This window comes from Borostomias antarcticus (genome assembly GCF_949987555.1).
Source record: "Borostomias antarcticus genome assembly, chromosome: 8".
NCBI classification, from domain to species: Eukaryota; Metazoa; Chordata; class Actinopteri; order Stomiiformes; family Stomiidae; genus Borostomias; species Borostomias antarcticus.
The window spans coordinates 2,834,263-2,858,773 of NC_140241.1; the positions used below are offsets into that span (position 1 = coordinate 2,834,263).

General features: G+C 45.2%; 1 protein-coding gene across 1 annotated transcript in view; it reads right to left on the minus strand.

Moving 5' to 3' along the window:
- The window catches only part of LOC311312140 (lysophosphatidylcholine acyltransferase 1), a gene marked incomplete at both ends in the record, with an annotated part of 22,936 nt that extends 3,078 nt beyond the window's left edge, over positions 1–19,858 (minus strand). Inside the window, 10 exons of the mRNA XM_084442011.1 lie at positions 2,080–2,205; positions 2,594–2,676; positions 2,993–3,047; positions 4,737–4,771; positions 6,261–6,319; positions 6,762–6,822; positions 7,995–8,107; positions 12,251–12,465; positions 14,773–14,912; positions 19,742–19,858. Coding sequence (XP_084298137.1) covers positions 2,080–2,205; positions 2,594–2,676; positions 2,993–3,047; positions 4,737–4,771; positions 6,261–6,319; positions 6,762–6,822; positions 7,995–8,107; positions 12,251–12,465; positions 14,773–14,912; positions 19,742–19,858 — 1,004 coding nt within the window. The remainder of the gene's footprint in view (positions 1–2,079; positions 2,206–2,593; positions 2,677–2,992; positions 3,048–4,736; positions 4,772–6,260; positions 6,320–6,761; positions 6,823–7,994; positions 8,108–12,250; positions 12,466–14,772; positions 14,913–19,741) is intronic.
- Between the last annotated feature and the right edge of the window lie 4,653 nt (positions 19,859–24,511).

Consider the following 24,511-nt stretch of genomic DNA (forward strand, 5'->3'; position numbering starts at 1 on the left):
GTTACAGAGTCTGTCACCGCTAGCGCCCGCCTCTGCAGCAAACATTTCACTCCCGAAAGCTTCTGCAATTATAATATGAGGCTTTTGGGTTTCACAGACTCACGACTGGTCCTGGTGAATTCGGCGGAGCCAACCATCTCCCTCCCCGGCCTCCATTCTCCTCCTGTCAACCATCTCCCTCCCCGGCCTCCATTCTCCTGTCGCATCAACCTTTGGTGCCGACACCGCCTTGTGTGCTTATAGCTTATTAACGTTATAACGTTAGCTAGGTAACGTAAGCAATAGGAAAATACACTGCTATTAATATACAAAATATGTCTTGACATGTATGTGGTAATGTCAGCTATGATGAATTATGTAATCTTAGGAGGAATTATAGCTAACATTAGCTATGTAGCTTGTTTCAGATGGGAGTGTGTATATAACCTTAGTCTAGCTAACATAGCTAGCAGCACCGACCAGGCGACCACCCACCAAATAACGTTACGGATGATATATTATGACTATAAGCGTTAACTATACAGAAACTGCCTGCCATATTTGTGGCACCTGATGTGCGTATGGGTTCACCGGTAATGGTTACAGTATATTTCTCCAGCTGGAGACCGGGAGGTGGGAGCGAGGGGGATGGTTAGGTAGACCAGCTGCAGCTGGAGAAAGACGCACCCTCTCCCAGTGAAGCGGTGCTCGGCGGCTACTGGCTGAACATTCCAGTTCTGTTGGATATGTTGCGGGAAAGTTGAAGCCGAGTGCTCGTCGGGACAGACTCATCCACTCTCGTTGGCAATGTTATGTGTGAGAATAATTATTCTCACACATAACATTGCCAACGAGAGTGGATGAGTCTGTCCCGATTATCAACTCCGGTAGTACGCTTCTCCGCGCTATCAGCGCTGTTCAAGCCAGTGACTAAAAGGTACATTTTAAACAACTTTTTCCATTGATCCCAAGGGACGACAGGATCGCCTGGGAGGGATAGGAATGGGTCCGGAGGTGGCAGGGAGAAAATAGGGACAGACTCATACATTCCTCGTTGCCTGTTTTTGTATTTTGCATCTAAGGGCAGTAACACTGGCGCGTTGGTATAGAGTAGCTACAGTTTTACCTGTGTTTGTCAGGAGGTAGGTTAGGAGGAAGCATCTGTGCGTTTGATTCATTAGACAAGTGTAATTTCAACTCCTCTCTCCTGTTTTCACAAAGCTGTGCCTTCCTACCACAAAAGAGACGGCGTGCCAGTGTGACAATATGCAGACCAGAGAACGGTACTATTTGACAGGTTCTTCCCTCCACACCCCCTCCCCACGCAATTGGGTGTGGCTTCGGTGCCTTCAGCAGACACGCCCCCACGGTCTCAGACCAGAGAATGCTGCTGATTTTTAACCGATTTTGAAGCCTTATTTTATATACTTAGCGACATTTTTAATCACTCAGATTTGGCTGGGTGGTTAATGACATGTTTTCCTGTGGTGTGTGAAGCTCATAACAAAAAATTGAACTGGGTTAACCTGGACTTTAAACTAGGTTTAAAGTTTGGTGCAACTGGATTAAAAGATGAACCTTGTTTAAGCCTAGTTTAAAGTCGCACAGAAACGGACGTTTGAGATCTAACTTCCGTAGTTTGACGTATTTCCGACGCAAACAAGCTATGAGGGTGGGACATAATGTTTAGAGAATTTGATTGGAACATTGACAAGTGGACGGGTTTTAAGAACGTCAGACAGATTCGATAGAAGGATAGCGTTGATTGACGGGTGGATGTCGTGAGATTATTAGCCTAAAATCTAAGGTACCTGTTGTCGTAATTGCACGTGACCTACTCTACCATTTTCCAAGAAGTAAGAAATTATATACTTTGATATAAGATTACAACAAAAGTAGAATGTTGTATTTTTTGTGAACCAAAATGGGACAGAATGCTTTTTTCATTTCTGTGCGACTTTAAGAGTTAATCTTTGTTGGTGAAAACATGGCGGAGGGGCGGTGGGCAAGTAACGCGACGGCGTATGACCGGTCTATCTCCACACACCGAGTGAGACCGCTAACACAACAACTAGCTATAGGCGGGTGGGTGCCACTCACCCCAGTCTCCTGACCAGCTTGGCAAACTCCAGCAGACATGTGTCGGCGGGCAGTCGGAGCTGGCCCTCGGCCATGGCCAGCTGGCAGTCCTCAAATGAGTAGTCAGTGATGGGCACCGCCAGGGCCCTGCAACAACAACACAGGAGGGAGTTCATACTTCAGATCAGAGAGAGAGAGAGAGAGAGAGAGAGAGAGAGAGAGAGAATCAGAGAGAGAGAGAGAGAGAGAGAGAGAGAGAAGAATCAATGTGATATACTGGGCATTAACTAACCCTAACCCTGTCACTTAAGCATACTCATTTGCTGGCAATGTGAAAGGAATCAATTGCCTATTTTTACTAACATACTTTCCATAAAAACTGGCATGTATGCACTAATTTTGGTATAAAACGGTAAGAGTCAAATTACATTTGTATCTTTGTGGGTTCAAATCCATGCCAGTTTATACCATTCTCCAAGCTCCGTCGCTGACACCATGCCCCTCCAGCAAGGACGAGAGGCGAGGAGTGACTTACTTGGCCATCAGGCGTCTGACGTTGTTGGCGAACAGAGCAGGGTTCCTCTTCTCCAGCTCTGAAGGGGTGTAGATGGGGAGGTACTGGGCAGAGCAGAGGGAGGTCACAGGTCAACGACCAGACAGACAGACAGACAGACAGAAACGACGTGAACCACCTAAAGGAAGTCTGTCTGTCTGGGCTTGTTTGTGTGTATCTGTGTCTTGTCTGAATATGAAAGTCAAAACTGACTTCCAAGGACAGAACAGTTTGGCAACAATGTCCAGCCTTACCAATGTAGATGTGACTAAATATCAACAAGAGAACTGGACTGCATGCATACAGTATCACAAACTCATACATATCACCACCACACTCACATCCCAAACTCATACATACCATCACCCCCACCACACTCACCTCAATGACAAACTCATTGTGCAACTGGCAGAGTGTGAGCCACAAGATCTTAAACCTGGCAAAACAAAAGATGACATTTTAGGTTATCCTATTCAGACATCATTCAGGCAAACCCTTTATTCACGTTAATCAATTAATACATAATTTTTTTTTTTTTTTAAATAGAAACAAAACAAAAACATAAGATGAAGATCTCAGAGGAGATCTGAAACACCTAGAACACAGAGTCTGGTTTGAGGAGTGAAACACCTAGAACACAGAGTTCTGGTTTGAGGAGTGAAACACCTAGAACACAGAGTCTGGTTTGAGGAGTGAAACACCTAGAACACAGAGTCTGGTTTGAGGAATGAAACACCTAGAACACAGAGTCTGGTTTGAGGAATGAAACACCTAGAACACAGAGTCTGGTTTGAGGAGTGAAACACCTAGAACACAGAGTCTGGTTTGAGGAATGAAACACCTAGAACACAGAGTCTGGTTTGAGGAATTAACCACCTAGAACACAGAGTCTGGTTTGAGGAGTGAAACACCTAGAACAGAGTTCTAGTTTGAGGAGTGAAACACCTAGAACACAGAGTCTGGTTTAAGGAGTGAAACACCTAGAACACATTCTGGTTTAAGGAGTGAAACACCTAGAACACATTCTGGTTTGAGGAGTGAAACACCTAGAACACATTCTGGTTTAAGGAGTGAAACACCTAGAACACATTCTGGTTTGAGGAGTGAAACACCTAGAACACAGAGTCGGGTTTGAGGAGTGAAACACCTAGAACACTGAGTTCTGGTTTGAGGAATGAAACCTAGAACACAGAGTTCTAGTTTGAGGAATGAACCACCTAGAACACAGAGTCTGGTTTGAGGAATGAACCACCTAGAACACAGAGTCTGGTTTGAGGAATGAACCACCTAGAACACAGAGTTCTGGTTTGAGGAATGAACCACCTAGAACACAGAGTTCTGGTTTGAGGAATGAACCACCTAGAGCACATTCTGGTTTGAGGAATGAAACACCTAGAACACAGAGTTCTGTTTTGAGGAATGAAACACCTAGAACACTTTGTCTGGTTTAAGGAGTGAAACCTAGAACACAGAGTTCTGGTTTGAGGAATTAAACCTAGAACACTGAGTTCTGGTTTGAGGAATGAACCACCTAGAACACAGAGTTCTGGTTTGAGGAATGAAACACCTAGAACACATTCTGGTTTGAGGAATGAACCACCTAGAACACATTCTGGTTTGAGGAATGAAACACCTAGAACACAGAGTTCTGTTTTGAGGAATGAAACACCTAGAACACTGAGTTCTGGTTTGAGGAATGAACCACCTAGAACACATTCTGGTTTGAGGAGTGAACCACCTAGAACACATTCTGGTTTGAGGAGTGAACCACCTAGAACACATTCTGGTTTGAGGAGTGTTTGACCTTCGGTCAACCGCCCGTCAGCAGTGCTACTGTGCTACACAGTGAAGCCTGCCAACCCCACGGAGAAACGACATGTTTGTTGGCCGTGACACAAAATCAGACACAGCAAATCCCTGTTAGTGCGGCGGAACACTTAAGAGCCTGTGATAATGGAACGGTGCTGAGGGCTTTTCTTGTTCCAGTCTGCTGTGTTTTTAAGCTCTCTTGGCCGGGCCTTCCACCAAACCTCTATGGGAGGGTCTACTCAGCTAGCTGTCTCTTTAGCACTTTGGACAAGTGGAATGATCAGTGTTTCTCCACCATGCACGCAGGGCTACTCACGCTCCGGGGCCCTGCCATGTCCAGGTTATGGAGTCCTGTCAGGGGAAGAGGAAGAGACCATGTACAGTGAGCTTCAGATAGTGAAACACGCAAGCCGCTTATACAGTGTCAAATAATTACAGTCCGAAAAAAACTGCTGAACTTTGCAGAATAGACAGCATCTACTTTCACGTTTACAGTACGTGCTCTACGGCAGGAAATGAGCCGCACTGCAAAGCCAGAACGGGAGTGTGGTCTCGACAGTATGACGTCTCTCTCGACCACATGACAAGCCAGTAAAACAGAGACTGGTTTCCTGTTGCAAAAGCAGTCTGCGAGCGAGCGCGTGGTGTGGCCTTGGTTGTCGGTTACATTACAGTACAGGCAACCTTGAATTTCCTGATCAGTCAAGTACAACTAGGGCACCAACAAGGCCCTATGTTGAACAGAGAGTTGATGCACCAGAAACAGTCATGTAACGTTAGTAATGTAATGTACGACAGGCTGTTTAAAGGGGTACTAGGGTAAAGTTAACCCTTCAGGGGTAATGCTTAACTAGCCATATTGCTAACAGGACTCCGTACAGACACTGCTACTAGACAGTTATACATTAATGCTACAAATCCCCACTGAGGGCCACATCCAATCAATCTTTTCCAGGAAATCCCTCTGTGAAGCACCAGAGACCAGGATGTTCCCTCCACAGCGTGTGTGTGTTTGTGTGTGTGTGGGGGGGGGGTTGTGGATGTCTCACGACGAGCTGTGTTTGGAATCGCTCCCTAGTCACTATATAGTGCATTATAAAGGGCGTCAGCCATTTTGTTTGTAGTGTCCGAATTCTCCACGGAATTTTCGTTCCCTATATAGTCCACTATTTATTACCCACAATTCACCCTGATTTCCAGGGAACAGTGTATGTACCCTACATTTTCTCCATTCCCTAGGTCGTTCACTACATGGTGAACCCTATATAGGGAATAGGGAGTGAGGGAACGAGGAAGCGATTCCGAACACAGCTACGGTTTCAATATGAGACGATTCATATCCACGGCGCACCATAGATGAATGTCTAGGTTTGAATGTCGGGGTTTGAGTCGCTCTAGTCTTGAGCACCCAGAAACTCTCGCTACGCCAAGAACTTCTGGGAACAAGTTATGATATTTCTGGACACCAATGACAATCCGGTCCGGCCGCACAGATAGTTGGCTGTGCGGAGAAGCTGATCTGGCCTCTGATTGGTCATTGACTGCAGATTTCTACTTTTCAAATAAAGTCCTGAGCTGTCGGTAGCATTTACTTGGACTTTCTTCCACGTTAATTCTCAACATGCCTCTTCAAAATACTTTCAAGGAGATGTTTTTTTTGTAAAGTTTTTCTTTAGTTTAACAAGTGGCAATGGAACTTAGGGACTCATCTGGAATGTGCAGGCCACGCCCACCTGGTGGCCCAGGTGAGTGAAATCAAGCGCCCCTCAAGTACATGAAACAGGTACAGCAACAGGAGGAGGTGAGTGTCTGGGGTAGTAAGGGCATGTTGGTTTCTTACCATTTTATTTGGGTAGCGTATTACCACTGGCTGCACTGGAACAGCTGGAATGAACGCTCCTAGGAGTTGAGAACAGAGGAAGTCATAAGTCATATATTATAAGGCATCATTTTAAATCATTAACCAACTATTAACAAACATTTAACAAGTCATTGATACTCTAACTCAGCAACTAACAGTCTGTGAACAATCTATTAACTATTTATAAGGGATAGTTGTAAATTATTAACTGACTTAACATTAACAAGTCATTAATAACGCATTAACTAACTGTTTGTGAATTATCTATTCACTTTTTATAAGTAATAGTTATTCGAAAGTGTTACCCAGACGGTAGATACATATTTAGTGATATAGGTCGGTTAAATTAATTCAGGATTCATGTTTTTCCCCCCACAGCTTGGAGTTCAGATATGGGGCATATTTAAAGGAATAGGTCACCAAAAATGCCTCCAAATTGGCACTAAACAGTTTGTTTTTTTTACAAGGGGAAAAACATACCTGGTTTGAATGTGATTAAGCAGGACCTGTTGGTACATGTGCCCTCTGGGAAAATCATTATCTGTAAAAAGCAAAGTGTTAGCTGATAACACATGTAATTTGCAGTAACAACCTATCAATTAGGTGTAGCTATCCTTGCCTACCGGGTTGCTATGGGAACAGCTCCTCCCTGGTTACCTCTGGAACATGGTCTGTCCCTACAATCCAAAACAAGCATGTGGCTCCACCTCTTTTGGCGTTCGGTTCTCTGCCGGCACCTGGCCGACACTTGGCCCGGTAACAACGTTTCTCTCTCCTCGCACCAGTGTGAAATAACGACCTCTATGCTATTGTCAGGTCTGTAGTCTCTCTCTCTCTCTCTGTCTCTATTTATCTACTGTCTCCAGCTTCTACTCGGGGACTCTCTCTCTGCTCTCCAGCGGGAGTCTGTTTATCTCTAGTGCCATGTTTCCTGGTAGCACTGCTCTGTTTTTTGCTCTGTATTGTTCCCATGACTGTGATTCATGGGTGTTTACGTCACTCCAACGCACTAATTGTAAGTTGCTCTTCAGGGCTTCAGCTGAATGCTTAACATGTAAATAGCAATGTGTAACATCTGGCTCTCTCACAATAATGAATGGTAACAAGCTTTTCTTTTCACCCTCCAACTGATAATTTGTTCCAAACCAGTATGATTTGCTTGTGTGTGTGTGTGTGTGTGTGTGTGTGTGTGTGTGAGAGAGAGAGAGTGAGTGTGTGTGTGTGTGAGAGTGTGTGAGTGATTGTGTGTGTGGGTGTGTGTGTGTGTGTGTGTGTGTGTGTGTGAGAGAGAGATTGTGTGTGTGTGTGTGTGTGTGAGAGAGAGATTGTGTGCGTGTGTGTGTGTGCGTGTGTGTGTGAGTGATTGTGTGTGTGTGTGTGTGTGTGTGTGTGTGTGTGCGTGTGTGTGTGTGTGTGTGTGTGTGAGTGAGTGATTGTGTGTGTGTGTGTGTGTGTGTGTGTGTGTGTGTGTGTGTGTGAGTGAGTGATTGTGTGTGTGTGTGTGAGTGATTGTGTGTGTGTGTGTGTGTGAGTGAGTGATTGTGTGTGTGTGTGTGTGAGTGAGTGAGTGATTGTGTGTGTGTGTGTGTGAGTGAGTGAGTGATTGTGTGTGTGTGTGTGTGAGTGAGTGAGTGATTGTGTGTGTGTGTGTGTGAGTGAGTGAGTGATTGTGTGTGTGCGTCCATGCATGTGTAGAGCTCTGGTCTGGTCTACCTGAGGCCACGCTCCTCCTGAGTGAGCCCTGCGTTTGATCTCCTCCACCGTCTTCTTCCTGGAGTCCTGGTCCGACCTCGACACAAACACCGGCCTGATGTATTTGATCAGAGCTAGGGGAGGGGGAAACAAACACAATACACCGTTTTAGTGGACATAATAATCCTTTAGTTCAGGCATTCCCAAACTGTGAGGCGGGCCTCCCCTGGGGGGCCCCAAAGAAATTCAGGGGAGGCGCGGAGGGATGGTTAGAGAAAAAAACATTTTTACATTTTTTATTTTCTATGTTTTTTAGGAATGGAACGTGATTTTAAAGGTCAGAAAATCCAAATAAATAATGGGAGAGATGTATACTACATTTGTGGATAGTGCAGAGAGTGTGAAAACGTCATAACGTTAACTAGCAACAGGTGCCACCGAGCTAACTTAGCTGTGTAACGTTATGGGCTAGCTAACGCTGCCTTGCAAAATGGAAAAATTTGGGGGGTTGGGGGGGCGCAGGTGTGTCACTGTTTTCAGAGGGGAGGCCCACATTGATGGAGTTTGGGAACCCATGCTCTAGAACGGAGCCCGTCTCTGGGGGCCCATGGGGGGTCCTGTAGTCTACTCACACTCCATAGCCCTATAAACACCATAGACATATAGACTGAGAGCGTAAGAATAAGCCACTTCTATCTTTGCTCCGCACCAATCAACCATGGCTGTGGGGAGCTAACTAGTCCCCAGACGGATCACCCATTCAGCCTCCAGCCTCCAGCCCCCTCCCAACAGCCTCCAGCCCCCAGTCACCGACACCCCAGTGGCTCCTTGGATGGTGATGGAGCAGCCTGGTGCTTCAAACACCGGATGACAGTATAGAGACCCTGGGGTGAGGAGGAGGAGGGAGGAGAAGAGGAGAGGAGGAAGGCAGATAAATGAGAAAGGGAGGGAGAGAAGGGAGGAGGGGAGGGGAGGAGACAAGTACATGAAGACAGGAGGAGACGTGAGGAGTAGAGGGGCTAGCCAGAGAAGACGAGGGGGGCAGGGAGTGGGAGAGAGAGGGGATGGATGGAGGGACAACAGAGGGAGAGATAGAAGGATGGCGGACTTGTGGATTAGTGACAGAGTTTCCACGTCAGCAAGGCTGATCAGGGACTTAAGGCCTCCTCTGGACTCCACTGTGCTGGCTGGAGCTCCGAAGAGGAAGTCTAAAATAACCGCACACCGTGACCTTTCAGGCCCTGCTGCTGGGGCCAGCGGCGAGGGGGCCGGCCCCTCACACGCCTTCCTTCCTGGTACCATGTGAGAGCTGCGTCCGGTCGGGGGTGTTGACCTCGAGGCCACAAAGGAGGCCGAGCTGAAGGCCGCACGAGTAGGGTGTGCGAAATTATCGGAAAATTCACAAACGTAATTAACTAGTGGGAATTAACAGGAATAAACTGGAAGTTAATGGGATTTACCAGTATAAATTCTGTTTTCCAGTGGATTCCTGTTAATTCCCATTAATTCCCATGGGAAGTTGTGTGACTATTCCCAAATGTTGCAACCCTACGAGCCTTCAGGCCTGAGGCTGAGTCCGAAGGCAGCCACTGGCGGTGGGGTCTGGGGATAATTGGGTGTCCGTCTGCCAATCCTGAGGCTGCGGAGTTAACAGGATTATGGGCCACGCAGCTGTGATGTACGACTGCTGATGTCATCCATCAATTTATCAGGCCCGGCCTTGGAGTCCCAGGGAGACGGGGCAGCCATGATGCAATTAGAGACAGGTCTGCTGACTAGCATTGATTTACAATCCGTCAGCCATGCCTGCCGCTTGTATCACTACGGGTTACAACGCAGCCGAGACGCTTAATGGTCAAAGATCTCCGTTAGAATGAAACGCATAATATCCCTAGATTAACAATATGCATACGGAGCCCAAAATAATTTGCCATTCATGAGAATGTAAATATATGTACATAAAACCCTTCATGAATATAAATAAAACAAAATGCATCTTGAAAGGCACCCAACAAATAAAATGTATGGTTATAATTACCAACCTTGGGGGCGCCCTGGTAGCTCACCGGGTAAGGCGCGCACCATATGAAGGCTAGTCCTTCGCGCGGCGGACCCGGGTTCGATTCTCGGGTCCGCATGTCCTCCCCTCTCTCTCTCCCACATTTCCTGTCTCTCTACACTGTCCTGTAATTAAAGCTGAAAAGCCCTAAAAAATATAAAAAATTAATAAATAAAAATAATTACCAACCTTGGTACAAAGCACATTTTTCTGACTTAAATGTAACTAGAAAATACAGTAAGTCAAAAGCGGGGTAGCAGAACAGCGACTTTAGAGATGTGACAGGCTGATCCAGCAGCCCCACATGGAGAACGCTGACTTGAAGTAACTAGGGCTGGGTATCGATTCGAATTTCAAGAATCGATTCGATTCCGATTCACAAGGTGCAGAATCGATTAACACGATTCGATTCAATATCGATTCGGTTAGTGTTACTAAAACCAGTTTTTTGTTGTTGTTGTAACCTTAATTACATGACTGCCAAGTTATGCAACACATCAATACTAGGGCTGGGTATCGATACTGATTTGCAAAAATGAATGAATGAATGAATGAACTATTAATTCCTTCATTTATTCATTCATTCAGTAAATAAAAGATCGATTTTGGGATTCATGAATCGATTCTGAATCATTTGATTCAGAATCGATTAATCCATTTTTTTAACCCAACCCTAGAAGTGACGATACCTAACTTGCTGGTAGGAGAATGTTCTGGGTTTCTGACTGAATCTTAGCATGCCTAGTGCGGATGCACTGCAGGTTTCTAAAGCAGTGGGGCTACCGGACACTGAGTTTCAGAGATTGCCGTAGCGCAGCCGACCAGCAGGCTATAAAGACTCGGTTTTCACAAAGGACTGATCCCTCTCGATTTACTTTTCAAAGAAGGTTTTGTTTTTCACACGACTTGACACTCCCAACACAGACGTGTAAGGGGGCGACAAGAACACACACACGCAGTAAGCTGAACACACACACGCAGTAGCCGCAGAACCGCGCCCAGGGACGGACAGCGTTAGCCATCGGTTTGTCTGCATGGTTTTCGTACTCTATAGGGGGGAACACGGGGGGAACACGGGGAGAACATGCAAACTCCACACAGAAAGACCCCACCTAAGAGACAGTACTCCACCTGAGTACCTGACTACCCTGGGGAGAACATCTCCAGTGCCGACAACGTCCCGAGCGGGAATCGAACCCAGGACCTCCTTGATGTGAGGCGACAGTGCTCTCTCCCTCCCTCTCCCTTTCGCTCAGATATATAATATATCGATCATATTATGATCTGATCTGCTGCTACGTTATGAACCATCCAGACCTCTCAGGTCGTCTGGCACAGGCCTAATTTCTGTCCCCAGAGTTAAAACAAAACATGGAGAAGCAGCGTTCATGCTCCACATATCTGGAACAAACTTCCAGAAAACTGCAGGTGTAGAAGATTTTTTAACTGATCTAGTCAAAAAGGATTTGCCAAGATTCGCTCAAACAGGTTAAGTCTGGTTTATTGAGAAAACATACGAGTGCAAGGACTTCAGGACAACACACGAGTGGTTCATCCAACAGAAGTGCCGCAGTCTGGTCTTGCGCGGCCTTATATTCAAAGCAACACAGGTATGACGCGTCCAGGGATGTGATTGGCTAACCGATTGTACACGTCATATTAAATGGCAGGCATCATCAACAGTGGCCAAGAATACAGACACGTGACATGAGAAAAGGCGGTAATTCTTGCAGGGACAAAGGATGGTTATTCTGGAGCAGACAACGTCTAGGTGTGTTGACCTCCTGGAGGTCATCCTGTCATAAATTAGATTAGCACAGCTATGTGAAAGCTTGAGGGAGGTGCGTTTTATATGACCTTTTACGTGTTGCACTTTGTCTTGATGCTTTTAATGTCTCATGTAAAGCACTTTGAATTGCCTTGTTGCTGAAATGTGCTCTACAAATAAACTTGCCTTGATCACGATGCCAAGAAGCAGCCAGGTCCATTAACATGAATGAAAGAACAACACTGGCCCAACACTATAAAGACTCTTAGGAGCGAGAGAAGATGAGAAAGAGGATGACGAGGATGGAGGAAGAGTGAGAAAAGAGCGTGAGAATGTGTGTAAGAGAGAAACATTGTGTGGAGTGGGGGGCAAGAAATCAGGGTCAGAGACTGTGTGTGTGTGTGTGTGTGTGTGTGTGTGTGCGCATGTGTGTGCACATTTGACACTCACTGCCCCATAGAGGGATGTCCTTGCTCTCTGCCTTCATCACGATTGACGCCATCGACATGGTAACGGGAATGGCGTCGAAGTAGGAGGAGTGTGGGCCGAGTGTCAGGATGGGCGCCTCGGCCGGCAGCGCCTGCCGCCCCTTCACCGATATCCAATGGAAGCCTCCGGCAAACCACATGACCCGCATGATCGTCTTCAGAGCCACATCTGCCAGTCTAGAGAGAGAGAGAGATGGAGAGAGAGAGATGGAGAGAGAGAGAGAGATGGAGAGAGAGAGATGGAGAGAGAGAGAGATGGAGAGAGAGAGAGAGATAGAGAGACAGAGAGAGAGATGAGAGAGAGAGAGAGAGAGACAGAGAGAGAGAGACAGAGAGAGACAGACAGAGGGAGATGGAGAGACAGAGAGAGAGAGACAGAAAGAGAGAGAGATAGATGGAGAGAGAGAGAGACAGAGAGAGATAGAGAGAGACAAGAGACAGAGAGAGAGACAGAGAGAGACAGAGAGGGAGATGAAGAGAGAGAGAGACAGAGAGAGATGGAGAGAGACAGAGAGAGAGATAGAGAGACAGAGAGAGACAGACAGAGGGAGATGGAGACAGAGAGAGAGAGACAGAGAGAGAGAGATAGATGGAGAGAGAGAGAGAGAGACAGAGAGAGATAGAGAGAGACAGAGACAGAGAGAGAGACAGAGAGAGACAGAGAGGGAGATGGAGAGAGAGAGAGACAGAGAGAGATGGAGAGAGAGACAGAGAGAGAGATAGAGAGACAGAGAGAGACAGACAGAGGGAGATGGAGAGAGAGAGAGAGAGAGAGAGAGAGAGAGAGACAGAGAGATAGATGGAGAGAGAGAGACAGAGAGAGATGGAGATAGAGAGAGACAGAGAGAGAGAGAGAGACAGAAAGAGACAGAGAGGGAGATGGAGAGAGAGAGAGACAGAGAGAGATGGAGAGAGACAGAGAGAGAGATAGAGAGAGACAGAGAGGGAGATGGAGAGTGAGAGAGACAGGGAGAGATGGAGAGAGAGAGAGACAGAGAGAGAGATAGAGAGACAGAGAGAGACAGACAGAGGGAGATGGAGAGAGAGAGAGAGAGAGAGCAACACAGTTAAAAAGAGTATGCATCCCAACTCCTAAATCATCTCAGTGAGTGGAGCAATTGCTTTACACCAGCCCCGGTAAGAGTGAGAGATCAAACCAGGCACAAGGCGAGGGTGACAGAGAGAGCCCTGGAGATAAATTACCGAATGAGCACACCCACACACACACCCACACACACACCCACACACACACACCCACACACAATATTGATCCGCTGCTGGTTACTGCCAGCTGGGGTGTCAGCTGAAGCCAGCTAATAGGCCAGAAATGAAATAGGCACACACACAATGCACACTCAAACACACACAACAATATCAACCAGGCAGAGACAGTGGAATGAAATGTGCACTTGACTGAAGCGTGCTGGCTGTCATGTCTTTACCAATGAGTCACACGCACGCACGCACGCACGCACGCACGCACACACGCACACATACACACACACATACACACACGCACGCACGCACGCACTATTCTTCTCTGCGCCTACCCATCCTAGGCTAGTCTAAAGTCTGAGCTGATCCTGAAAACTCCTCCTTGGAGAAACAGTGTTTAATCCCTGACTCTCTTCCAGCCCACTCGCGACCTCACCCAGACCCTCTCTCTCTCTCTGACTCCTCCACCACCTCCACACCCTCATACAATACAGCATCACAAATGTGAGCTACAGTTAGATTTATTAGTCACAGTCTCATTAGCGTGGTACTGTAGATCAGCTCAGGACTTGTTGCTTGTTCAATCGGGCTAGGATAGGACAGCTACTGTATTAGGGCTGGGTTCAAAAAATCGATTCATCGATCAAATGATTCAGAATCGATTCATAAATCGATCTTTTATTTAATGAATGAATGAATAAATGAAGGAATGAATAGTTCATTAATTCATCCAATGATTCATTCATTCATTCATTTTTGGAAATCAGTATCGATACCCAGCCCTAGTATTGATGTGTTGCATAACTTGGCAGTCATGTAAATGTGTGTTTTTCGATAAGTGATTCATGGTCGTTAAGGATTTGCTCGAGCACGTGAAATTTACTCGATCTACTATCAAACAACATGGTCTACTATAAAACAACATGTTTGATAGTAGATCAAGTAAATTTCACGTGCTCGAGCAAATCCTTAACGACCATGAACAGATTAATTGTTAACACCCTACAACGTCCTACTTTATTTTCTGTATTTTTTATACCATCTACTAATAAACTGTTTTTTAATTTATTCTGTAAAGCACTGAGTGCTGCATTTGCTTGTGAACATAAATAAATAATAATAATAAAAAATAATAAATTAAGCTAAATAAATAAAATTGACTGACTTTGACTTACCTCCTCCAGAGGTGGGTTAAGCAGAACGACAGTCTAAGTTCTCCCCTCCTCCAGAGGTGCATGGGCTAAGCAGAACTACAGTCTGAGTTCTTACCGTCTCCAGAGACACTGGGGTTCCACGGCGGCCTCCGAGCGTCCCATGGAGGCGACGAAGGCAAACGGCCAGGCCAGCAGCATCATGAAGGCGGCCAGGAACAGACGGATGGGGAACAGCGTCACTGTCATCAGGGCGATCTGCAGGAGGAGAAGAACGGAGTCAGACGGAGAAGAACGGAGTCAGACGGAGAAGAATGGAATCAAATGGAGAAGAACGGAGTCAGACGGAGAAGAACGGAGTCAGACGGAGAAGAATGGAATCAGATGGAGAAGAATGGAATCAGATGGAGAAGAACGGAGTCAGACGGAGAAGAATGGAATCAGATGGAGAAGAATGGAATCAGACGGAGAAGAACAGAGTCAGACGGAGAAGAATGGAATCAGATGGAGAAGAACGGAGTCAGAAGGAGAAGAATGGAATCAGACGGAGAAGAACGGAGTCAGACGGAGAAGAACGGAGTCAGACGGCGAAGAACGGAGTCAGACGGAGAAGAACGGAGTCAGACTTCTCTTTTCCCCCACTGACAGCCTCATCATAATTAACAATGGACTTGTTCAATAAAAAAAATTACTCACGCATCCCCAGTTATAGATTTCTGTGGGTTTGTTCAGCCTGCTGATTGACTGAACCTGTTTCAACCCGAGTCTCTAGAATAAGCCTAGCATGAATTTGTTCTGGTATAACTTAACCACACTTACAAATCTGCTCAACTAAAACAGGTTGGCAAAAGGATGTTGCATTAGGACTTGTTTAAAAGAATGCTCTGTGATTTTGGCCGCTGGGTGAACTGTTTTTTTTGCCTCCCTCTGGAATAGGGGTAGGACCTATGTCCATTCCCCCATTGCTCTCTGTAAAGCTCATTGTGTTGCCTCTGTGTATGAAATGCGCTATACAAATAAAGTTTGATTTGATTTGTGAACAAGTGCATAATGCAGCTTGCCCAGGATAGGCACAGCCTGTTGAGGTTGTCTAAATGTGGCTTGTTGCCATTGAAAGGTGTGAAAATTCACGTTCCTCAAACAAGTGAAACTGCTTAGTACGTAGTTCCTCGTAAAAGTCAGCATTCAAACAATAATTTATCCTCAGCGTCTTTTTATGATGTCTGGCTTATCATATGTCAACATTTATCTTTCGGCTATCTCAAGCCCCACTACTGTGGGGTGCACGCACTCTCTTTCATATCAAATACTAGTCTAAATAACAGATGAATGACAATACATACGTTTCCCTCATCTATAGGCTACACTGCAGCAGAATACAGTATCAAAATCAGGTCCCTTCAGTGAGCAAAATAGTTGGCAATGTTACAGTTACATGCATTTGTCGGCCTGAGAATTGGAATAAAGCCAAATTTGTCGATCAACTATTTGCCACTTAACTTCTGTAGCGCATGTTTTAAGCGGGGAGCAGCACCAACAGGCACTGATTTAGTCCCCGTAAGGCTCAGAAGTGGAACAGGAAAAGAGTCCTTTTTATATTCTGCAGCTGTTCTTGGGAACAGTTTGCCTAGTTGAGGTGAAAGCAACCATAAATGCAATTACATTCAAGTCTTGTCTGATAAAATGGTTTACAAGCTGTTAGGATAATGGATGTAGATGATGTAGTTGTTTATTGTAGTTTTTTTCTGTAGCTTTTTTGTTTTAGGGGGATTTAGGGATGTTGTGTGACTGCCTGTCCTGTTTTTAAGCTTTTAATGCTGGAAATAAGGATTTCACTTTTGCATGTTATCCCTTGGATTTTTACCGTCTGCTAAATCTATAATAAAATCAATCAATCTACAGTAACTCCACTCTCAGTCACCCGGCAGCACCACCAAACAGACCTGAGGGGGCAAGGCCTCTACATCAAAAACATTTCCTATTCCAACCCAGAATCAACGTATGGTAATGGGATGGGAGCTACAGCAGCAGTGGGGCCCATTATCCAGTATTCAGGCCAACCTACATTATTAATGTGCTTCTCTCATCATTATCACAAAAAGAAATTCAGTCCCAATCATTTGTAAGACTGACTCCACATCATCCGCCCTGGCTCCATCATGCTCATAGCTACTGCAAAGTAAGGCCTAGAACACACTATGACGTATTTGCTGAAAGAAGCATACATAGGCCTACATTTTCCTCCGTATGCACCTAGCAATTACACTACCCTGGCAAAAACTACCCTTGAATCTGGAGGCCTTGGAATACACCCCAAGCTGAGTATTCGGAGCTGAGTTGCATGTTGTGTAGTCGCCTGTGTAATCGCGGATCGTTTTCGCGGTTCGAATACGTAGCCATGCAGATACACTAATCCAGCCCTAAACCTGGACTTCTAGCCGGCCAGACCCATTTCAGTGGGCAAAAGTACTTGCCTTGACAAACTCCTTCAGCCAATCAGCGTAACAAAGTGAAGCCAACGGAACAAGTTGATGAATCAAACTTTTTAAATAAACATGATCTTGCACCTTTTATCTTTTCATCCCCGTTTCTAACTAGCAATAAGATTAAGATATTTGTCTAGGAAGCATTTTCTCTATAAATGATCAGAAGAGACCAGAAGAGCTCCAATTTGGTGTTGCACAACAGCAGGTTCGTATTGCACAACACCCGCTCACACACGCGCGGAGACCCAGATGAGTGCAGAGAATGGAAATGCTCAAACGTTTGTGTGGTTGGTTGCTCGTTGCTAAGTGCAAAAGTCTTTTGCAAGTAAGGGAGGAGACATTTAGCAAAAGCGCATCACATAGGCTACACGTGGAGAACTGCACTATTTGACTGCCTAGTAGTTTTCTAGTTGTCACCTCGTATGAATGCTCAGAGTCAGAGCTGCTAATGACATTCTATCTTTGTTATTTCATTAAACATCAAATCCAATCAGAAAACAAACTATGCGTGGGGATTAAACATTGATTTGACTGTACCTGTAGCTGTGTCAATCAATTGTAGCAACTGTTGTGAGCTGCTGTGCATCACTGTCATACGGAGTCTGAACACCTATGTGGCATGTAAGACTAAAGAGAAAAGGCACGTTCAACACAGAACTTAATCAATTGGTGGTTAAAATATGTTTTGCTTCAATGTAAAAACATTTGAAAATCTGGTAACCCTACCCATACCACCCTAAAATTATACAAACATGGGTTAGTGATTTAAAGCAATCATTCACCAGCTAAATGGTTTGGCTACATATATGAAAGATTTTGGAACTTTTATAATGCCCTGCAGTACAGCTACTGTTTCTTGTTACATTTTGTTGTTTTGAAGAGAAGATGATTGAATAAAGTATTTAAATTGCCCCGCGGTTGTCTGCGTCGTGGGCATCGATCCACGCTTGTTTATTTATTATGGCCGGATTGATAACGTGTAGCCTAACTAAAGCATGATCACCACTCCAAAAGCACACAAGCTGGCATGCTGGCTGCCACCTATTCCTCCCAGTCAAAGGAAGGGAGGAAACGCCAGGGTGAGAACCTCCCCAGGTCACTATCAATCCCTGAAACCTGATCCTGAGTCACACCTCTGGCTGCTCCATTCACTGACAGCACTGCACAGTACTCCCAGAAGACTTACAACACTACCGAGAAGGTTTGCAGGTTTTTCCCAGACTTCTAAGCTTCTAGGCTCTATTTCCATTTGGCAGATATGATTGTTTTAAAGGTTATTGAGCCGGTGGGGGCTCAGATTGGTGCTCAGTACTGGCCAATTGACAGGAAGAAATACTTTAGTTGTAAAGAAATGGCATTGGTTGCAACCTTGGAGTAGCCTAGTGTACCGGATACAGAAAGAGATGTGCTCCTTCATGGACACAGACCAGCATCCAGATGCATATTCATGAGTATCGATGTGTATTTAGCATATTTTACATCTTTAACGTGTAATCTATCAATCATTGATCTACTCTACAAGGTTGAGGATAGTGTAACCTTACAATATGATTCTACCCGATATGGTCGTTGATTCCATCAAAAGACCCCATGGCACTGATATCAAATTGAGCCCTTTAAAAGAATGAGCAACATAGAGATCATCCTTCTCAATGAAAGGTGTTACAGGTGATTTCATGTTGTAGCTTCAAGCCTCAACCTGTGTTCATGTCAACATTAAGGCATAACCTAAAGTATTTGACTCACATTTTCATCAAATGTCAGTTCTGACAGCATGCTGTACACCAACAAAATCCATCATAGAGGCTCCCAGCCTCCATACATCAATTGCTAGCTTAGTTATGTGATGCAGGTCTTAGCTAATGTTAGTCAAGCTATAGCCAGCTAGTAACTGTAACTTATCTTTCTATTCCCAGGATTTAAAAAAACATGTTGACCAATTTTTGAAGTGATGAGGCCAAATGCAGTAACTAGGCCCTCATCTTGTCAAGGATTTATTAGCTAGCTAAGCTACAGTTGTTAGCTAGTTAAGTTTGAAATCCAGTCCCTTCGACCAACTTGTAACGTTTAAATTACAGGTCAAATGCATATAGACACAACTTCAGCTGACGTTAGCAGCATTGTTGTTGTCTTGTGGGCTTGTCTTTCTGCTATAACCCCCTGGATGCTGAGGATGCTGTCAGGCTACTGTATCTAATTATTCATGGCGTGTGAAGGAAGCAGTACAGTAGCTAAGCTAGTCGAGCTGAAGCTAAAGGCTGGTGAGCAACATGTAGCTAGTACGGCTGGTTCAGGATTACCAGGGCTACGGCTAGTTCAGGATAACCAGGGCTACAGCATTGAGCCTAGTTCAGGATAACCAGGGCTACAGCATTGAGCCTAGTTCAGGATAACCAGGGCTACAGCATTGAGCCTAGTTCAGGATAACTAGGGCTACAGCATTGAGCCTAGTTCAGGATAACCAGGGCTACAGCATTGAGCCTAGTTCAGGATTACCAGGGCTACAGAGCATTCTAGCACAATGAATGTGAGAGACAATATCTACCTTAATGAGCATCAAAATTGGCAGTCTCCAATACAACCCAGCTTTAGCAAGCTTACCTTTGCCTTCTCCAAGGGGGTGAATCTCAAGTCGTGCACAAAAGGGTTTCTAAATGGGGGAGCTTGCTCCTTCTTCTCATCCCCCTCCACAGTGTGTCTGCTGGTGGGCAACCGCATCCTCTGCGAACGGGAGGGGATTTCTACTGGAAAGATCTGTCAGGAAAACCGGGTTATTCGGTTCTTTTCCAGGAGGCTGTGAAGGGCTAGAGGATTAAGGTTAGCCGGGGTATTTGAAGTCTTGGTACGCAGTACCTCGCCACTAGTCCCGCTAGGGAGGGAGGGAGGGATGCTGGGTTGCTAGCAGCATCTGGGTTGCCAGGTCCTGGGCGTACTATCCCCCTTTGTGCTCCGTGTAAAATTGATGTGGAACTGTGATAATCATGTAGACAGGCCTACCTCAATAGTGGTCCAATTCATTTTTTTATGGGTGCTGGATTCACAGAGAAATTCTCTCCATTTTCATTTGATTTCAATAGATGATTGGCATCTTGTTTACAATAGATGATAATCAACTATTAACTACCATGTTTAGATACATGCTTAAAACTTGTCAGTGTGTTGATTATCATTTAATGATGCTAGTTTGTTACATTGGAATACATTTTATTTGAGCAAAAAATCCATAACCAACATTTTAGCGTAGGCCTATGGTATAAATATTGGTGGGGTGTAGAATATACGGCCATTGTCTTTGCTGCCATGGCAACTGCTGACTATCAGCAGCACTTGACCTTTCATGTATAGAGCGGCAACATCACCCTATGTTTTGCATACTGTGATGTATTGGCATTTTAGCCACGCATCTGCATTGATGGAGGTGTACAAGTAAGGCAGGGCATTGTATTATGCTTCAACTTCCAATTGAATAATAAATATCAATTGACTACTGTTGTGGACTATTAATAGTGAATGTAGGCTAGTCATAGTGCGAACAGTAGCAGAGTTGCATAGTCTTATTTTTGGATTGGGCAGATCAATACAGCATAGCCTCAGGTGTGAGTGGACATCTGTGTCTGTCTGTGTGTGTGTGTGTGTGTGTGTGTGTGTCTGTCTGTGTGTGTGTGTGGAGGTGTTGCTTTGAACTGCCTTTGCAGCTGTTGCATTGAAAGGATGATGTGCTTTCAGGTCTATGAAATGAGTCAGTGATCATTCGGCAGCAGTGCATGTTTAAGGTTATTTTGAGAAAAATAATTATTTTCTTTTTATACAATATGTCTCACAATACCTATATTTGTATTAGTGTAGCCTATTAGAAATATGAAATATTTAGATTTGGTGGAGTAATTCTTTTTTTTTTTTTGTCCTTTGGTGGAGTAGTTTGTTTTATTGTTTTTTGACCTTTTATAATGTGTTTCTTGCACTTTGTCTTGATGCTTTTAATGTCTCATGTAAAGCACTTTGAATTGCCTTGCTGAAATGTGCTACACAAATAAACTTGCCTCGCCTAGTTGGTTTACATACTATAAAGCAATTGGCATAGCAAAGACTCTGCTAGCAGCTAAATTCATGTAAGAAACCAATATCTAAAGTGCTTCACAGCTGTGACTTGATGCTAGGAAGCTATCTAACAGCCAGCACAGCGGAACAAGTCCAGCAATGAAACTCATAGATGGTGAAGTAAGCAGGTTCATGAGCAATCTTGACTGCCCTCTAATGTTGGTGTAACAGTATTGGTTACTCCCGATTGGTCTAAATCTCATGCTGTGAATGGAAACGCAGACACACATCACATAGGCTATACAAGTGGCCACCCTTAAGTTTTATTCATAATTGTTTTCCCATTGAAATGAATGATGGAATGTTGAGTTATTAGAGTGGTAGCAGTTGATGATTTGAAAATAACCACACATTTTGTAAACTGTTGCCACTGTAGAGGGAGATAATGGGTCGTGGGGGGATGGATCTGACCAGGAGGGGTAGAGGGAGATAATGGGTCGTGGGGGGATGGATCTGACCAGGAGGGGTAGAGGGAGATAATGGGTCGTGGGGGATGGATCTGACCAGGAGGGGTAGAGGGAGATAATGGGTCGTGGGGGGATGGATCTGACCAGGAGGGGTAGAGGGAGATAATGGGTCGTGGGGGGATGGATCTGACCAGGAGGTGGGTCTTCAGTGTCAGTCTACTGCAGCTGTTGGCTGTTGAGCTTGCGGACCGCGTCAGGACAGAAGCTGTTGTGGAACCTCCCTTTCGCGGTCCTGATGCTCAGCCATTGCGAGATGGTGTGAGAAGGTGGTAGCTGGGGTGGTTGGTGTCTTTTGTGATGGAGATTTCTTTCCTGTGGCAGCGTTGGTTATAGAGATCCTCGATGGCTGGGAGCTCCACAACGATGCTCTTCTGCGCTGTCTTCACCATCCTCTGGATGGCGTGCCTGTCGTGGGCGGTGGTGTTGCCGTACCAGGCTGTGATGCCTCCAGTCAGGATCCTCAATGACGCTGAGGTAGAAGTGTGTGTGTGCTCATGCCCCATCTTATCATCTTGTAAAGAACAGACTCTAAATGAGCATTTTGAAGAAGTTTTTTCAAAGTTGATAATTGGGTTTCATGACAACAATAAGTCCCATACAAATGAGAAGTGAGACTCTGTATTTAAATTCACTGTTGGAAAGCACTTTGAGCTGCATTTATTTGTATGAAAGGTGCTATACAAATAAAGTTTTATTATTATTATTATTATTGTTATCTCCGCAGGCACCTCAGAAAGTAGAGGCGTTGTGCCTTTTTCAGAATGGCCTCTGTCCAAGTCAGGTCATCAGCATTTTTGCATTTGAATTTCCATGCACTGCTGGTATACATAACCACTTGGTGTATAACAAAATTTAAATGCAAATGCAATCGGTGATGTCATTGTCATGTACATCATGAGGCTTTGGGTGTAACAAAATTCAAATACACTCCGTTGAGATTGTCAACTCGGTAGAATAGGCGGATTCAAGGATCTGGACCCAGGCAAGGACTTCACTGCAACAACCAATACATTTGATCACCCCAGCTGTAGTGGCAATTCGTTTCAAAACAGGATTCTCCCCATTGTACTTACAGTATTACATAAATGTCCTCCATATAATCTATGATAAAACGCACACAAAATATTATAGATATATAATAAAGAGGGGAAACTGTTGACTTATTTCATAAAATACTTCCAAAATGTTTATTTCAAAATCTTTGTATAAGCACTGACCATAAAAAACACAGACCAGTTATGCACAACATTCATTAACAATTCAGGCGTTTTCACTGGACACTTATCCTGTCCACAAGACCCATCTCCACTCCGCACTTCAACTGGGTTTCTACTGGGGTGTACCTCCACCCTCCCTCTGCTCGGCCCCATTGCCAGCGTCTGGCTTTGGGCCGTGGTGGCCCTCCCCCTGCTCCCTGAGGGCTGGGTGGTCAGGGCTCTCACCCTGGTGGTAGCGTCTGGTGTGGTTCTTCAGGCTGATGTTATGGTTGAAGCTCTTTGGGCAGAGCCGGCACTGGAAGGGCTTCTCTCCGGTGTGAACACGCAGGTGAGACTTCAGCTGGGACGCCTGAACAAACTCACGGTCACACACCTGTAGGGAGCGGAAACAAGGACCTGGTAAATACATTACATTAAATATAATATAAAATGATGCAGGGTTATCTCTTTTCTCTTGGAATTATCAATTTAAAACTAGACACAACAATAGGATAGGGTCAAAGTCATATCCTCTCAAATGAATTTCAATACGCTTGATGCAAATGATGTGATTGTTTAAAATCTTTGGAACAAAAAGAGGTATTTGAAAGAACAATCCAATTGGGTACAAATGAAAGAGCCTGTCCCTGCTCACCTCACACTTGAATGGCTTGTCACTGCTGTGCGACATCTCATGCCTTTGGAGCGCAAAGAGGTCTGGGAACTCCTTTTGGCATGTCCGACATCTCTTTGGGTGCTCTTTGAGATGGTGACCTCTTGAGAACCGGTCTGGAAATCGCTGTGGGCATTCTGGACACTCGTAGGGTTTCTCTCCTGAGTGGCTCATCTCATGTGTTAGTCTCTCCTGCCGTGTTTTGAATGGCTCGTGGCAAAACACACATGCTTGACAGTGACGACTGCAATGGCCGTTTATGTGGACGCTGAGACTTAGCTCAGACAGACAACAAACTCCACAGTCGGTGCATTGGAACTTTTGGGGGTCACACTTATGAGACAAGGTTTTGTAGAGGTGTCCACAATCCGTACAGAGCGTTTCTGGCCTCTTTTGGTCTCTCTTCACAACACCCTTCCTCCTCCAGTGGCCAAGAGGGTCAGGGCGATCATTTCTCAGTCTCTTCCTAACCTTTCTCACCTTACCCATTTCCTCCTCTTCCTCCGACTCCTCCTCATCATCATCCATTTCCCAGTCATCGTCTTCCTCGTCCTCCTCCTCAGTTTCTGATTCCTCTGTGTTCTCTGCTTCCTCCTCCTCTTCGTCCATATTCGTATTCTCCACCCCTGCTTCCCCTTCCCCCACCGCTCCATCTCTTTCCGCTAGATGCGTCTCGGACTCCTCCGAAAAGTTTATAGTCAGTTCCACCTCTGCGAACTGATGTAATTTCTTCTCGCTCTCCTGGGCTGTCCCTTTCTTCTCGTCTTCTGTCGGCAGACTGGCCCTCCTGCTGGGTACGCCGTCAGCCTGACCCATCGTCATCATCATCGTGGAAGCGGTTGACTCCTGGTCCCCCTCTCTCACCCCTCCTGACAGGGCAATAGACTCCTCAGCATCCTAAGTGCAGAACATATAACATGTTTTAATGGCGGCGTAT